This window comes from Zootoca vivipara, chromosome 10 (assembly GCF_965207765.1).
Source record: "Zootoca vivipara chromosome 10, rZooViv2.hap1.1, whole genome shotgun sequence".
In the NCBI taxonomy this organism is placed as follows: Eukaryota; Metazoa; Chordata; class Lepidosauria; order Squamata; family Lacertidae; genus Zootoca; species Zootoca vivipara.
In genome coordinates, this window is record NC_142593.1 from 12,225,747 (window position 1) to 12,241,617 (window position 15,871).

At 42.5% G+C, this 15,871-nt stretch overlaps 1 protein-coding gene across 6 annotated transcripts in view; it reads right to left on the minus strand.

The window, feature by feature from the left end:
• Positions 1–15,871, minus strand: part of CDC42SE2 (CDC42 small effector 2) — a 94,077-nt gene that overhangs the window by 31,743 nt on the left and 46,463 nt on the right. For 4 of the 6 annotated variants that reach the window (XM_088653028.1, XM_035099731.3, XM_035099733.3 and 1 more), the window contains exon 2: positions 6,158–6,461. In XM_088653028.1, the coding sequence (XP_088509154.1) occupies positions 6,158–6,211 (54 nt within the window). In that variant the 5' untranslated portion in view covers positions 6,212–6,461. Of the gene's footprint in view, positions 1–6,157; positions 6,462–6,943; positions 7,026–13,526; positions 13,660–15,871 lie in introns of those variants that run through there. The other 2 variants (XM_088653030.1, XM_088653031.1) reach the window with 2 other exon arrangements.

A 15,871-nucleotide genomic window follows, 5' to 3' on the forward strand; every position in this document is an offset into this window, starting at 1 on the left:
TTTTCTACAGCTCACCTTTCAATTAAAGTATGTGTTTGCAGATGACACAGAATTTTTTTACAAGTAAAAAATTCCAAAATATAGTATTGACAAGTTCAGAGTTTTACGGCTACATCTGACCACTGTGCAAGATATAGCTACCAATCGAATTGGTTGTTCTTCATTAAGTGGAATTGACTTGTTTTCAGGGGCAGAAGCTGCTTCCCATATTTTTCACAAAAATTCTTAGGATTGAAGCACGGTACCAAAAACAGATAACATTCTGCAGCATTCATTTTACAAGTGTATAAAGTATATCCTAAATCCAAGCAAATCACTTGGAAATAAATCACAGGAGCCCACTTTTTGAGAGAGAGCTTGAATTGCGATAGAAATCTCAAGCTCTGGAAGTGTATCCAAAAGGGAACAATGGCCAATTGTGCTACAGATGTATTACATACATTAAAATATTCCATGAATGTTTCTTTACCTAAGTAGCAGCCCAATCCTCTTCCCCAAACTTTCCATTTATCACAAACACACAGCGGTCGATATATGATCTGAATGTCATTTTATTAACTGCCAATGCAATTTTAAGTAAAAAGACTGAGAATATTTATGTGTCTCTCTGTGTGTGCATACATACAAACACCCACACACCACTAGCTGTTTCTAAAATAAATGTGAGGCATTTTAACTTTAGTGTGTCCAAGCTGCTTAAACTGAATTGAATTATTTTACTGGCTAGTGTCAAATATTCTATAGCAGGCTTCCTCGACCTTGGCCCTCCAGATGTTTTGAGACTACAATTCCCATCATCCCTGACCACTGGTCCTGCTAGCAAGGGATCATGGGAGTTGTAGGCAAAAAACATCTGGAGGGCCGAGGTTGAGGAAGCCTGTTCTATAGGTACAGTCATACCTTGGTTCTCAAACGTAATCCGTTCTGGAAGTTTGTTCGACTTCCAAAAAGAGCGAAAACCAAGGCGTGGCATCCGATTGGCTGCAGGAGCTTCTTGCACTAAATCAGAAGACGTGTAAGCCACATCAGATGTTCAGCTTCCAAAAAACGTTTGCAAACCGGAACACTCACTTCTGGGTTTGTGGTGTTCGGGAGCCAAAATGTACGAGTACCAAGGCGTTCAAGAACCAAGGTGTACAAGGATACATTTACACATACAGTGGATGCTCGGGTTGCAAACATGATCCATGCGGGAGGCACGTTCACAACCCGCAGCGTTCGTAACCCGCGGCGACGCATCTGCGCATGCGTGGGTCACAATTTGGCGCTTCTGTTTATGCACAAAGCACGATTTAGCACTTCTGCGCATGCGCCGAAACCCGGAAGTAACCCGTTCCAGTACTTCTGAGTTTGGCGCGGTGCGCAACCCGAAAACGCACAACCTGAAGCGTCTGTAACCCGAGGTATGACTGTATTTCACTGGGAAGGTGAAATCAGAACTGGCGTGGGGTGTATTGCAGTGACTGCACTTTCAATCAGGAAGTCCCTAGTTCAATTTATGTCTCTGCCAAGATTTAGCAAAATGATCCTTAGCCTGTGTGCTTTGAATACTCTATAGAATTCTAAAAATGCTAAGCTGTAGACACACACAAAGGCGAACACAAAATGTATGTTCAGTTCAACATGGGTGATGCTCCTTGCTGATCTCTCATGAAAATTGGTACATCCTGTATGGGCACGTGTATTGCCAAGACATTGCTAACGCTGTCAATTTTGACAGTGCCCAGCACTTTCCATTCCTCTGGCCATCTAACAACAGGGGCAGACCTTGGTAATATACCACCCTGAGCAAGGCCACTTGATGTCCTCCCCTAAGGCTGCTTAAGTCAGGCTTTGGGAAGAAGGTGTAAGGCTCTAGCAGCGTCCTAGAGCCATCCTCCAAAAGAAAAAAAAGGAAAAGCCGTTTACCTTCCCGTTGGAGCGGTACCTATTTATCTACTTGCGCACTTTGGTGTGCTTTCGAACTGCTAGGTTGGCAGGAGCTGGGACAGAATAACGGAAGCTCACCCGGTCGTGGGGATTTGAACTGCCAACCTTCTGATTGGCAAGCCCTAGGCTCTGTGGAAGGAGGACCTGTCAAGTGTCAAAGTCCTCACACCTCCTTGCCAAAGCTGGCCAAGCACCTACAAGGCTTTAGAAGATGCCCTTCTCAGCTGATCACCTAATGCACTTTGCATTGCCCTAAATTGGCCTCTGCCAACAAGATAGCTGAATAATGCTCACTGCCCTGAATAATTAAATTACGGTACTTTTTAACCCAGGAAAATCTTCTCAAAAGTCAGGGGTCGTCTTATACGCCGGGTCGTATTTCTTATACGGCGAGTATATCCCAAACTCTATATTTTAACTGGAAAAGTTGGGGGTCGTCTTATACGCCGGAATATATGGTAGGAGAGGAAGATGCAAGTGCAGAATAGGAGAGCAGGATCCTACCACCCTTCCCCATGATCTGCTCCAGGGGCACCACAATCCCAGTCTGTTGTTTATTTCTTCCTAGAAGATGGGTGGTGAACAGGTGAAGAAGCAGGAGTTCTAATATTTTCTTACTGTTCACATACAGTATACTCTCTTTTGCAACATCACCTCTGTTCTGAAAAAAAATGTTGCCAATCTGTATAATATTAATTTCACAACAATTACGCCTTGTGTTGCCAACCAAGACCTTTGTCTCATTAAGTTGTATGTAGCCAAAGAAAGAAAATCACTTTCCATGATGGAGAGCAGCAACAATCAAGAAAGACATAAAATCCAGCAAGGACAAAAGGAAAATATGGACAGAATAAACACCACACACAGGAAAATAATAATACTGATCTTCACTGGCAGACTTATAAAATTTTAAATGTGTTAACACGAATAGAAGTTTAAAATGTTTGTATAAGGGATTATTATTATGATTGGAATGTAATTGGATTAAATAAGAGTTTGGAAGCAGAATTAAAGTAAATTATCAAACCTTCGATTCTAGCACGCGGGGGGGCACCTAAATCATGTAACTGGGTATTTGATTGATATTGGAATTGAGATTATAATTTGGTATTGATACAATGAGGCATTCATTGGATTATTGTTATTGAAAACTAATAAAAATATTTTTAAAAAAAGAAGGAAAATGACTTTCAACATTTTTGTAGCTCCTACAATAAGAAATGTGGAAATGATTTTGGATTTTTTTCTCAGAAAGCTTTCATAAATTACATATGCACATTTACTCATATTCATGCACTCTGTTTTGAAACTCTAGATGTTAATAGAAGACAATGAGCCTAAAAATAATTCTGCACTTTCCTGAAACAAGCAAGGGAACAAGTAGTTTGCGCAGCTCTTCTGGAACGTAACACCTCCAGAATTCAATAGAATATTTTTATGTTGTGGATCTGTTTGTGTTCAGTTACGTGGCTGTCCGAAAGCATTATTTCAAGTTATAAAGCCCTAGAAGGACAACACATTTAGATCAGCCCGAAGAGTTCAAAATTGTCACTTTACTTTTAAGGATATAGTAACTCCCCATTCTGGCATCTAAGGCATGAAGTCCTCCCAAAATTCTGTTCATTAAAGCTGGCATTTGGTCATTTTTATAGTGTGAACTGTGGAGGAGTAACTTGCTCACAGTCAAATATTAGCATCATTTTTCAGAATATTCCTTTGTCAGGATCTTCAAAATTGCATTCTCTGACAGTTGCAGCAGCAGTGTAGCTGAGGTTTCTGTTTTTTGCAAAGGTTTGAATTTTTTTTTTAAAAAAACTGAAATCCGTCTACATAGTGTCTGAATGTAACCATTCACATTATGATTTCAAGTACTTTACAGTCCCTATTTTGCCTTCTGTACGTTTTCATCCAAGGTATAGTACCCACACATTTAAGTTTCCTGAAGGAGCGTCTCCACCCCCATCGTTCAGCCCAGCCACTGAGATCCAGCTCCGAGGGCCTTCTGGCAGTTCCCTCCCTGCAAGAAGGAAGGTTGCAGGGAACCAGGCAGAGGGCCTTCTCGGTGGTGGCGCCTGCCCTGTGCAACACCCTCCCAACAGATGTCAAGGAAACAAACAACTATCTGACTTTTAGAAGACATCTGAAGGCAGCCCTGTTTAGGGAAGTTTTTAATGTTTGAAGTTTTATTCTGTTTAATATTCTGTTGGAAGCTGCCCAGAGTGGCTGGGGAAACCCAGTCAGATGGACATAGTATAACTATTATTATTATTATTATTATTATTATTATTATTATTATTACTACTACTACTACTATTTAACCTGCACATTCAATGAGGGGATATGGTAGCTAAGGGTTACATCGTCCTTCCAATGTATTAAAATCTGCCTCAGGGCTCATCCCGCTTCTCCCGTGCCTAGAAAGTTATTTTCTGTCATGCTTTTTAGGCCTGGGTCTGAGGGTTTTACATTTGCCCTGCAGCTTCCCCCCTGGAAAACACCTGCTTTACTGCTGAATCGGAACAAACAGCAATCTGTGGAAAAGCCAGCTGCTGTTTGGTCTCATTCAGTGGTAAACCGTGGGTTTTCTCAGGGGGGGGGGGAATGGTGAGGCAAACGGAGATGTAGTCGACCCAACAGAGACCTTCTCTGGTCCCACTGCCAGAGGCGATAAGGAAGATGGTAGCTGGAGAGACAGCCTTTTTAGTGGTGGCACCATGCTGCTCAGTCTCTCTCCTCAGGCGGTTTACCAGACATGAAGTCTGGCATCTTTTCAGCTCCAGATGAACAAAGAAGAAGAAGAAGAAGTTGTTTATTATTTATACCCAGTCCATCTGGCTGGGTTTCCCCAGCCACTCTATGCAGCTCCGACCAGAATATTAAAAACACGATTAAAAAACCACACTTTTAAGGGAATGAATTAATAGCAATACATTGATTATTACTGCTGTTTTTCTTTATGTATTGTATTGTATTATTTTCAGTGCTTTTTTCTAAAAAAAATGTTTAGGAGTACTCTCATTTTGACTCAAGAAAACCACCATTTTATAGTTCAAATTGGGAAAAATAAATACAGTAAATGGACAAGTACAAAGATGTTTAGGGGGATGCGTACCCCCGTGTCACCCCAGAAAAAAAGCACTGATATATATAAACCTTTAACGCTTTAAACCACACCTTTAACGCTTTTAACTCTGCTCCTTGCTGATAATTGTTCTTTGCTGCATTTTTCATTCATGTTTATTATTATTTTATTGCCTGATTGTCACTGTGCAAGCAGAACAAATTCCCCATGCGCAACAGAACTGCTGCTGCCTATCCTTACCCCGCCCTGTCCCCCAATCTGTTGCAGAGGGTTGGGGGGGAGTAGATTTAGGGGCCCACAGGATGAAAATTTATTCCACTATGCTCACAGAAGTTGTTCTGTCTACATAACAACTTAGTTGGACACAGCCCATGTATTTTAACTTTCTTCCAAGGGAATTCTGAATGTCTTTTGAAGAGCAAAGTATAAATATTAGAAATAACATTTAGTTTGTGAATCACATAGCAACCACCTCTGTTCTGGCATTACGATATGTAAGCTTGTATGTTTTTCTCTCTCCCCCTGTTGCTACGTCAGATGAGTATACAGACAATGTCAAGCTTGATATGGACTAGTTCAATAGCACAATATGTGCTATACAAATCTGGTATATGTAATATAATAGTATTTAGAACTTCATATCTGGCATTAGAGCAAGAGATGAAACATACCTTTGCCTGAGAGGCATATTTGTATTATGTGCTCCTTTTCTTAGGTACAAATTATTACAATTAGCCAGCATTTAGGAGGCATAAAGGGAAAAATAGGTAAAGTTGAAGGGCTTTGTTTTATATAACATTCAGATTATATGGGATGTGTGTTTCTATCTACATGCACTAAACAATATTTTCAAATCAGAACTACAGTATGAATGGAAAGAGGTGTGGCTGCTGTAAATTTGTCACTGGTCACATCAGAGGACTGATTTGAGTCCAACCAGATGCATCAAAAAGGACTTGTTCCACGGCACTAATGGAATTTAGGAATAGCCGTTGTGAACACTCTATTGGACAAAAGTCAACAAGTTTGACTGCTTCTTCAATGCAGCAGGGACATCCTGATAGCCCACGTACAAAAATGCACAAGAAAAAGTGAATGGAACCAACATTACCGAACAATGAAAAGCAAAGCAAAATTCATACTTACGGGCTGCGGCTGTTCTGCAATACAGCAGTTGAAACACAACCAGAACTCACTCATATTTGCTACCAGTTCAAAGTGCAACTACAGAGGTCAGGCGCAAGAGATAAAGCTCCAAATCCGTGAGATGGTATCTCCTCTTAGTCAACGAGCACAGGTCCCACAGAGGGTAAATAAAATCCGTCTTTTCAACTTTCCCCTGCAGTTTGAGTTGGCACCAGAGTAGCTGCTTTCTCTGTCTCTTCCCTCTCAAGATATTGGGCCCGGCATTACAGAAAACGACGCTCTACTCCAGATTCCAAATGGTAACCTGGGAAAAGAAAAAAAGTAAAAATAAAATTCACAGTGCTTGTTACATGGCTTCTAAAACAACTGATTTAAAATCTGTTGCTCGGCACTTAGAGCCTACTAGGTTCGGGAACATTCTAGGTTCTGCAACATTATATACCAGACATAATTCAATATAAAAAAAGAATCCATAAAATAAATCTCAGAATACAGAGAATCAGAGTACGAACACTATATTACCTTTCTTCCCATCCCATAAGTATCAAGGGCTTAACAGTACCTCCCGCCGCCGCCGCCGCCCAAACCCTCACAAATAGTCTATATTGATACTTTCTACATTGTATTGCAATGTGACAAGGGAAATGAAGACCTCCTCCAGCTTTAAAAATATTCCTTTTTTCTTAACACAAGGTACTGACAGAGTGCCCCCTCCACACCGGCATTGTTTGTTCATACTGCAAGCTCATTAAATAACCCGGCCTTGTTGAAGTGTGTTTCAACAACCTGGTTGGTGTCCGCATGCTGCCAGACAGGCGTAATTTACCACTGCTATCCTGCTGCTTTAAGTAATAGTGTTTTCCGAAATGGAAAATAATATCCGAAGTATGCGCTGTTACCTTAAAAGGTTTTAAGCTCCTGGAGCGGAAAAACTGAGACACACAAAATTCCACCCATTCTTTTGTGAAACTGAAGGGCTAGTTAATCTCTAACCTGAAACTATATAGCTGTTACACTTTGAAAGGGCAATGAAGCATTATGCTGGTGCTCTTACTTTGGTCATTTGGCATATTACCTATTTTCCCAGCCTTACCTTGTAAATCAAGGTCAAAATATATTACGCAGAAGATAGAGAATGCCGAGTGCACCATTGTGAGCCCTTTGTGACATTCATATAATCTCGTGCTTCCTCTTAATGCTGATTTTGGGTGGTCCTATACTTATCGGTTTGGAACCAAATGGGCCATAAAAAAACACAGAGATAACCCATTCTGCGTGCAAAGTGAGCTCCCCAGGTATGCAGAAGTATATTAGTTTGCAAATTAAAAATGTAAGAAACCTGGGGGGTGGGGAATAGCCTGATCAAGACCTATGTTCATTGCCTTCCAGCACCTGCTGAGAACAGCTGAGCTATGAAATTTTGTGGCCACTGGTCCTTTAGCATGATATAGCACAGCGGTGGAAAGTTTCAGGATGGTGGGAAAGAACGAAGGCTCCTATTAGAGATGGGGATAAACATCATTTTGCTGGGGGTCTCCTCTTGAATTCCGGTGTTAAAAGTAATCTCTCTTGTGGGCGAGTTCATTAGGACAAGCTGTAAACTACTGTCATAATCAACGTGCCATCAAATATCCATATTTGAAGCATAAAAATGCAAGTCTTTTGCAAAAATATATATACATAGAAATACCACAAGGACCTCAGTAGCAGGGAGTTTAACTTTAACTTAAGCAATGTTGCAACATCATAACTCAACTGCGCGACTGGATGATACATGCCTAAAAGCAAGGCCCATTGTTAGTGGCCACTGGACTTGGAACTAGCCCATGACCTGGATCTGGATTTTGATCTAGATCTAGATCTAGAATGCGATCTCGACCGAGATTTTGGATCTAGCTGGTTCTTTTCTCCTTGATTCTTTTTCAGAAGGCATGGGATTGAAAGTGACCACTAAGGATTGTTTGGTCAAATGGGGTGCCGTGGTCTGTAGCAGGAGCAGTAGTGTTATCCTCCATAGTTTAAGGAGATAAGCGATTCTGAAGGCAGGGGGCAATTTGTGGCACAGTAAGAAAAGACTGGGCTTCTTTCTTTCCTCTATGACTGCAAGAACCAGGCCCAGTCTCTTGACAGCGGATGCTATAGAGCAGGCATGCCTAACTGCTCGATCGCGATCTACTGGTTGATCGCGGGATGTCCCTGGTCGATCCTGTTCGGTTGTGTGATCTTGAACCATCAGCGAACAAACCAAAACAAAAGCTCAACAACTCTGGTCAATCCAATGTGTAGATCACTGTCAGTTTATTTCTAGTGGGAGTAGATTGCAGTCTCTTGGAAATTAGATGTACCTGCTATAGAGAAAGCCTGAGCCAGTCTTCCAGGCACAGTTTGGGAGGCTGAGGGCCAACTCACACAACTGCTGAATGTGTGGCTAGCTACTTTTCCTTCTTGGCCCAGATTGCATTTTGCTTCTGGTGAATGGATCAAAGCTTTCGACGACTCATGCGAGAGACGGAAAATCTACCTATAAATGTGTGTTTCCATCTGCCGGTTCCAACACCTGCAGATCAGGCACTCCAATTAATTCCTAGAACTTCCTGTATAAATACTGCCATAAAAGCACAGGTTTATTACACGAAGTATAATTAAACTAAGTCAGTCATATAATTATGACTTGATTTTTAAGCAAGGAATTTTGTGGCAGTAAAACTAGTTACTCTAGGTAAAAATTAATCTTTATTGTTTTCTTGGAAATGGAGTTATTAAGCTATTCGGGGGGAGGAAAAGGTAGTTTGAAACATTCTGGTTCTGAGAAAGTGAAGTGATGGTGGATACACTCTTGGTGGGGTATGGCGGATAAGGGGCTTCAAACGTTCGGGACAAACTTTGCATTGGTCAAAAACATAGTGGAGAAGACAGTGTGCTCCCAGTACGTTTCCGAGCACAATTCAAAGTGTTGGTGTTGACCTTTAAAGCCCTAAACGGCCTCGGTCCGGTATACCTGAAGGAGCGTCTCCACCCCCATCGTTCTGCCCGGACACTGAGGTCCAGCTCCGAGGGCCTTCTGGCGGTTCCCTCATTACGAGAAGCCAAGTTACAGGGAACCAGGCAGAGGGCCTTCTCGGTAGTGGCACCCACCCTGTGGAATGCCCTCCCACTAGAGGTCAAAGAGAACAATTACCAGACCTTTAGAAGGCATCTCAAGGCAGCCCTGTTTAGGGAAGCTTTTAATGTTTGATGGATTTCTGTATTTTAGAATTTCTGTTTTTTTGGAAGCCGCCCAGAGTGGCTGGGGGAACCCGGCCAGATGGGCGGGGTATAAATAATAAATTATTATAATTATAATTATAATTATAATTATAATTATTATATTATCCAGGTGCTAACTGTTTTTGAGCATCAAGAGAACGGGCCTTTTCTGTGGTGGCTCCCCGATTATTTTATTTTTAAAAACATTGAGCACAATATTTTATTTGGAGTACCAGAGCTGAATCGAGTTCACAGCCTTTCTATTTTTCTTCCCCCCTCTCCTTTTAATATTTTATTTTATTTTGACAAAGTAATAACCATAAATAAATAAGAATAAAAAATGTGCACCCCACCACCAAGACCGTTCCATTGTAACTATCCAACCTCTCAAAATTTCAATGTCTCTTGCGATGGTTAGACCCCTTTCCGTTTTAACAGTACAAATTCTACAAACACCTTCCATATCCCCTCAAAACCATTTCTCCTGCATATTCCCTGTCTTACCTTAATGACACATGTTAATTTATCATTAATAGCTATACCCCCCCACCTCTTTATACCATTCTTGCATTGTATATTCTGCTTCCTGGCTATAATAATGTTTGCAGCTGTCAAAAAAATTGTGAACAAGTCCTTCATAGCCTGTGAACCTTCCACCCCACTGTAAATTGATAATAATGCTCCCCGATTGTAGAATTCTCTCCCCAGAGTGGCTGTCCTGGTGTCTTCACTACATGCCTTTAGTCACCAGGCAAAAACATTCCCCTTTACCCAGGCCTATGGCTATTAAATAATCTATGGCCTGTGAAAGTGTGGGGGGAAGTGTGATGACTATTTTATTATTAGGCTGTCTGTCAGTATGCTTTGTATAAAGTTTTTATTTCATTTTTATCATTGATGTTCTGAAATGTTTTACAATGCCCTGGGATCTTCTGATAAAGGGTGGTATATAAATTGAATTAATAATAGGAATAATAATAATAAATAAATAACAATGACTTCAAGGGGCCTGCTGCTCTCCCTTCTTCCTGATGTTCATTATCTTTAAATGACACTTGGGCCAGAAAGCACTTCAAACAGAGGACTGTCCTCTGTAAAACAGAACATGTGGCCACCCTAGGGGATTATATATCATTTAAAAATACATTTATCTGTGCATAAGTATAATAAGATGCCAAGCATTCTAAATAAAAATTGAATTAATACTGATCTCTGGGACATGCAGCATAATGTGAGGAAAGTTCAGGACCTAAATGCTGTACTCTGAGAGACAAACCAAATTATTACATGTAGTACAGTTCTTGCCTGTCTAGGTTTCTCATATTAATGAAGGCCCATGAGATTATCCTCTTAAACAAGATTGAAATATGGTTGCAGACAACCAATATTTTTAATTGGCTAAAATTGTAGCGTTGCATAATTCAGCAACGGCATTCTAGGTAAAGGAGACTCCTGCAATGCACTCCTAATCACTTTATATCCCTAATCTTATTAGCTAGAGTGATGAATTTATTAAGAACTTAGATTTACAGCTAGCACTAAAGCTCAGAATTGGAGAGCCTTCCCTACCTTCTTCACCCACAACTATATTTGGCGTGAGAAACAGGACCATTATTCTTGCTTCATAGATGGCTAACCAAGGCTGAAGTGCTTGCTGTTTTCCTCACTGAAACTGTGCTACTGCCTTCCTGTAACAACATCACCTGGTTCCTGTAAACTTACAGGTGAAAGAGGAGAGAGGTTTTCAGAGGGGAACTTCCAAAACCCTTTCCTCTGTAAGGCAATATGTAAGGACCTAATCCCAGGTTTATTAACTTTTCATGGGTACCTAAGCCAAATCTGCCTATGCTTTCAGATTGAGGCTTTTGACACCCATTATTTACGTATTTCTTCACACAGCCCTCCGGAAGTCACTACGGCAAGATGTAGTGACAGCTAGGGCCGGGCGATATATCAACATATTGTCCCAAACTGGTTATATTGGTTTCATAATTTTTGACCTGGCCATATATATCGCGAATCATGAAATGTGTTAGGGCTGGGCAATATATTGTCCAAAACCGGTTTGAAGTCCATATTGTGATATCAGTTTCATAAATTTTAACCTGGCAGTATATCACAAATCATGAGTGTGTGTGTGTATGTAAAAATCACAATGTGGTGGAAAATGTGATATATCTGTACAGTGGTACCTCGGTTTACGAACTTAATCCGTTCCGGAAATCCGTTCTTAAACCGAAACCATTCTTAAACCAAGGTGCGCTTTCCCTAATGAGGCCTCCTTCCGCCAGTGCCCTTCCACTGTTTGGATTCCGTTCATAGACCGAGGTAAAGTTTGCAAACCGGGACACTACTTCCGGTTTTGCGGAGTTCGTAAACCAAATAGTACATAAACAGGGCTGTTCTTAAACAGAGGTACCACTGTATATTGTGATGTTGAGCTGGTGATCTATCATGATATTGAAAACCAGATATCACCCAGCCCAACTGTTCGCCTCTACATAGTTCCAACCTTATTTCAGACATTGTGATATTTCAATATATTGTGATGTTTAGCTGGTGATATATCGTGATGATGAAAACCAGATATCGCCCAACCCTATTGATGGCCACCAATTTAAAGTGATTTTGACGAATTGCTGGAGGATAAGGCTATCAATGACTAATGGTCATTAGGGCTGTAATCTAGCTGATCACAAATAGCATGTCTCTGAATAGCACTTGCTGAGGAACAACAGTAGGGGAGGGCTATTGCCCCCATGTTTGCTTCCCAAAGGAATCTAGTTGTTGAGTGTGGGAAACAAGGCATGGAAGTATAGGCAAAGGTTCTCATGTTAAGGAGACTAATAATATTACTACTACATGTAATAAAACCACAACCAAGGTAACAGATATGCTACCGTAGCTGTACTTAGGTCCCATCAAGTTATTGACTTACTTATTGAACCAATTGTGTTCATAAATCGAGGTACCACTGTAATGTATAAAAGTGCCAATTCACGCTTGCAGTCCATAGAGGAGTGCATCAGGGCACAAAGGGTTGCTGTCCAATTTGCAACACACCCTTGTTTCTTTGAAATGGTGCCTCCTTATGGTGGCTGCCTTCGTGACCACTGCAATTTCTGCAGTCGTGATGGCTTTGCAAAGCACTGCCATGTGCATTGTGCATGCAAATCCCATTTGCTGCATATACACAGTGCCATATGAGGCCCTAAGCCAGGCACCCCCCAAACTCGGCCCTCTAGATGTTTTGGGACTACAACTCCCATCATCCCTAGCCAACAGGACCAGTGGTCAGGGATGATGGGAGTTGGAGTCCCAAAACATCTGGAGGGCCGAGTTTGGGGATGCCTGCCCTAAGCTACTGAAGGTAACGGGGCCCTTTATATGTCCAGCTGTCCTTTGTCAACAACAAATTGTCACTGCTTTTTGTGTTGAATATATGCTATATGGTAATTTAGGTAATAGGTCCATGCACAACACAAAACACTGTTGCTGTATGTAGGTTTTTTTTATCTTATATTTTAGAAATGTACATCCAGTTTTTTTCTTTAATTTATTTTGGGGGGCCCCAAGATAGTGTGGCCCTAAGCTATAGCTTGTTTAGCTTATACATAAATACAGCCCCAAAGACTAACAGCATCTCTATACAGGCCCTACTTGGCTGCGTCTCAAAGCCTGCCAAGATACTGGCAGCAAATATGCCTAAATAATTCCAAAAACACTTTCAAACTGCATGTACCCTCATCGTTCTAGTGAACAAGAGGCATCTTGCCTCTCTCAAAAGCAGCATTTTTTCAGTCCTTAATCAAACCTCTTAACGAGTAACAGCGGAGAACATGAAGTTACTAACTGAGAGTGGGGAGGTTACATAGTTGTAACTCTGAAGCAGGGAAAAATAAAAGCATTGCTCAGAGTGAATGGACTGGAAGGATGATTTCAGAGCAGCAGCAGAAGTTTAATGTTAATAAACTCTCGTAATAAAAAACATGGCTTTTGTCAGGCTGAAGACCTCCCTCCCTCTCTCTGAATATAAAGGCAACATCCAAATGAAATTGCTAAGTCATTACCATTCAAGAGCAGAAACCCCCTCCCACAATTTTTAAATATTTAAATGGCTCACTTTTAAGGATCAAGCCCTTCTTTTCTTGCTTTCTGGCTTTTCTTGCTTCTTTGCTGAAACTTCAGACAGGAAATGTGGTAATGTGGCTGCTTCAGTATTGGGAGGAAGAGATAAAGAGTACAGAAAACCAGAGGAAGGAGGACGACTGCAGGTGTTAACACATCATGAGGGGTTTGTCTCCTGAGTATCTCTTGTCTGGGCTTTGAATACTGTGTGTGTGAGAGAGAGAGGAGGGGGAGAGAGGGGGGGCAGTATGTGCAACATTGCCTACTGGGTTATGGTCGATTCTTGCCAAATTAAGACTCCTAGGCTTAGTTTATATAAATGTATACTGAGTTCTTCCTAGGCCTTTGCTCTAAGAGGCTTAGCTTGCAAAATAAAAAAATTCCTTCAGTAGCACCTTAAAGTCCAACTAAGTTTTTATTTTGGTATGAGCTTTCGTGTGCATGCACACTTCTTCAGATACACTTGAAACAGAAGTCAGTCCCTAGGCTTAGTTTGGTTAGCATCAAGTATACACTTCCAGAGTTACACTACTAAATACAGTGGTACCTCGCAAGACAAATGCCTCGCCCAACGAAAAACTCGCAAGACGAAAGCGATTTTTTGGGAGACTCGCAGGACGAATTGTTCTATGGCCGGTCTTCGCTAGACGAAGTAGCCTCACCACCCTGCGCTCCAGAGGCTGCGCACGAACAGGAGAGCGAGCGCATAGACGGCAGACAGGCTGTCTGGCTGTCTGGTTGGGTGCGAGGGTCCGGCTGCTGGGGAAGGAGGGAGGGAGCCCCTCCCCGCCCGCACAGCCGCCTGGGCCTGTGCTGGGCTTGGGCCGAGAGGCGGAGGTGCTTGGCAGAGCCTTAAAACTTTCCGGAGCGGCTGTGGCGCTTGGGGGCAATGCGGCTGCTGTGGCTGCTCCTGGGCTCGGCAGGTGAGTTGGCACCGGACGCGAGGCTGGAAGATGAGCTGGGGGAAGGGGAAGCGAGCACGCCGGACGCGAGGCTGGAGGGTGAGCTGGGGGAAGGGGAAGCGAGCACGCCGGACGCGAGGCTGGAGGGTGAGCTGGGGGAAGGAGAAGCGAGCGTGCCAGACGCAACGCTGGAGGGTGAGCTAGGGGAAGGGGAAGCGAGCGCACCGCGGGGATGGACCTGCAGGAACCCCAGAGGGCAGCGGCGCCTCACGCCCCCCCTCGCATTCTTATGTCCCCATCAGGCTGGGGGTTGACTTTGTTCTGCCCTCTTTTTTTGCCCATAGGAACACATTAATTAAATTTCAATGCATTCCTATGGGAAACCGCGCTTTGCAAGACGAAATTTTCGCAAGACGAAATGACTCACGGAACGAATTAATTTCTTCTTGCGAGGTACCACTGTACATTACTTCTGGCAAATGAGCCACCATAGCCATTAGAGGGCCATGAAAATTTGTGTCCCGGGCTTCTTAGACTCGTCTATGCATGTACTATCTGAAACCCAAGGATGAGCATTATGTGCCTGACGTCAAGAACAGGCAAATGGGACTTCAAATGTTTGCTACATGCTTAACTCTTCTGATCAAATGGGGCATGTGTGCAAGAATGCCCCCTTACTGGGAGGTCTGCAACTCAGTGGACTTTATTTAGCTATCTGCTTTGCAAGAATTATTATTATTATTATTTGCTTTCCAACCATGGCACAGTTGTAGCCTGGACTGAGTTCCAATATCATGTACAGACATTGCTCAGTGATGCAGGAATAGTAAGAATGAGGGACATAGCTTTTGTACTAGATCCCTGCTTTTGGACCTCACAGGGCCTGACAGCTCCATCAGAAAACTCTAATGTCAAAAAAATCTCTTCTACAACAGTAGCCTATTATTTTCCCAAGGGGTCAAGATGCTAGTGTGGGAGTCATGTAATTCTCTCCAGCAATTTCTAGCTGAAATGAAGTGGGTGACGCTTCACTGAGCCCCTTGGGCTTGCCGATCAGATGGTGACGGGGTGAGCTCCCATTGCTCTGTCCCAGCTCCTACCAACCTAGCAGTTCGACAGCACGCCAGTGCGAGTAGATAAATAGGTACCGCTCCAGCGGGAAGGTAAATGGTGTTTCCGTGCACTCTGGGTTTCCATCACGGTGTCCCATTGTGCCAGAAGCAGTTTAGTCCTGATGGCCACATGACCCGGAAAGCTGCCTGTGGACAAACGCCGGCTCCCTCGGCCTCAAAGCAAGATGAGTGCCACAACCCCATAGTTGCCTTTGACTGGACTTAACCGTCCAAGGATCCTTTACCTTTACCTTAGTGTGGGAGTCATGTAATTCACTTTAGCCATTTCTAGATGTTATCACAGCAATGTGAGAAGATACCACGGA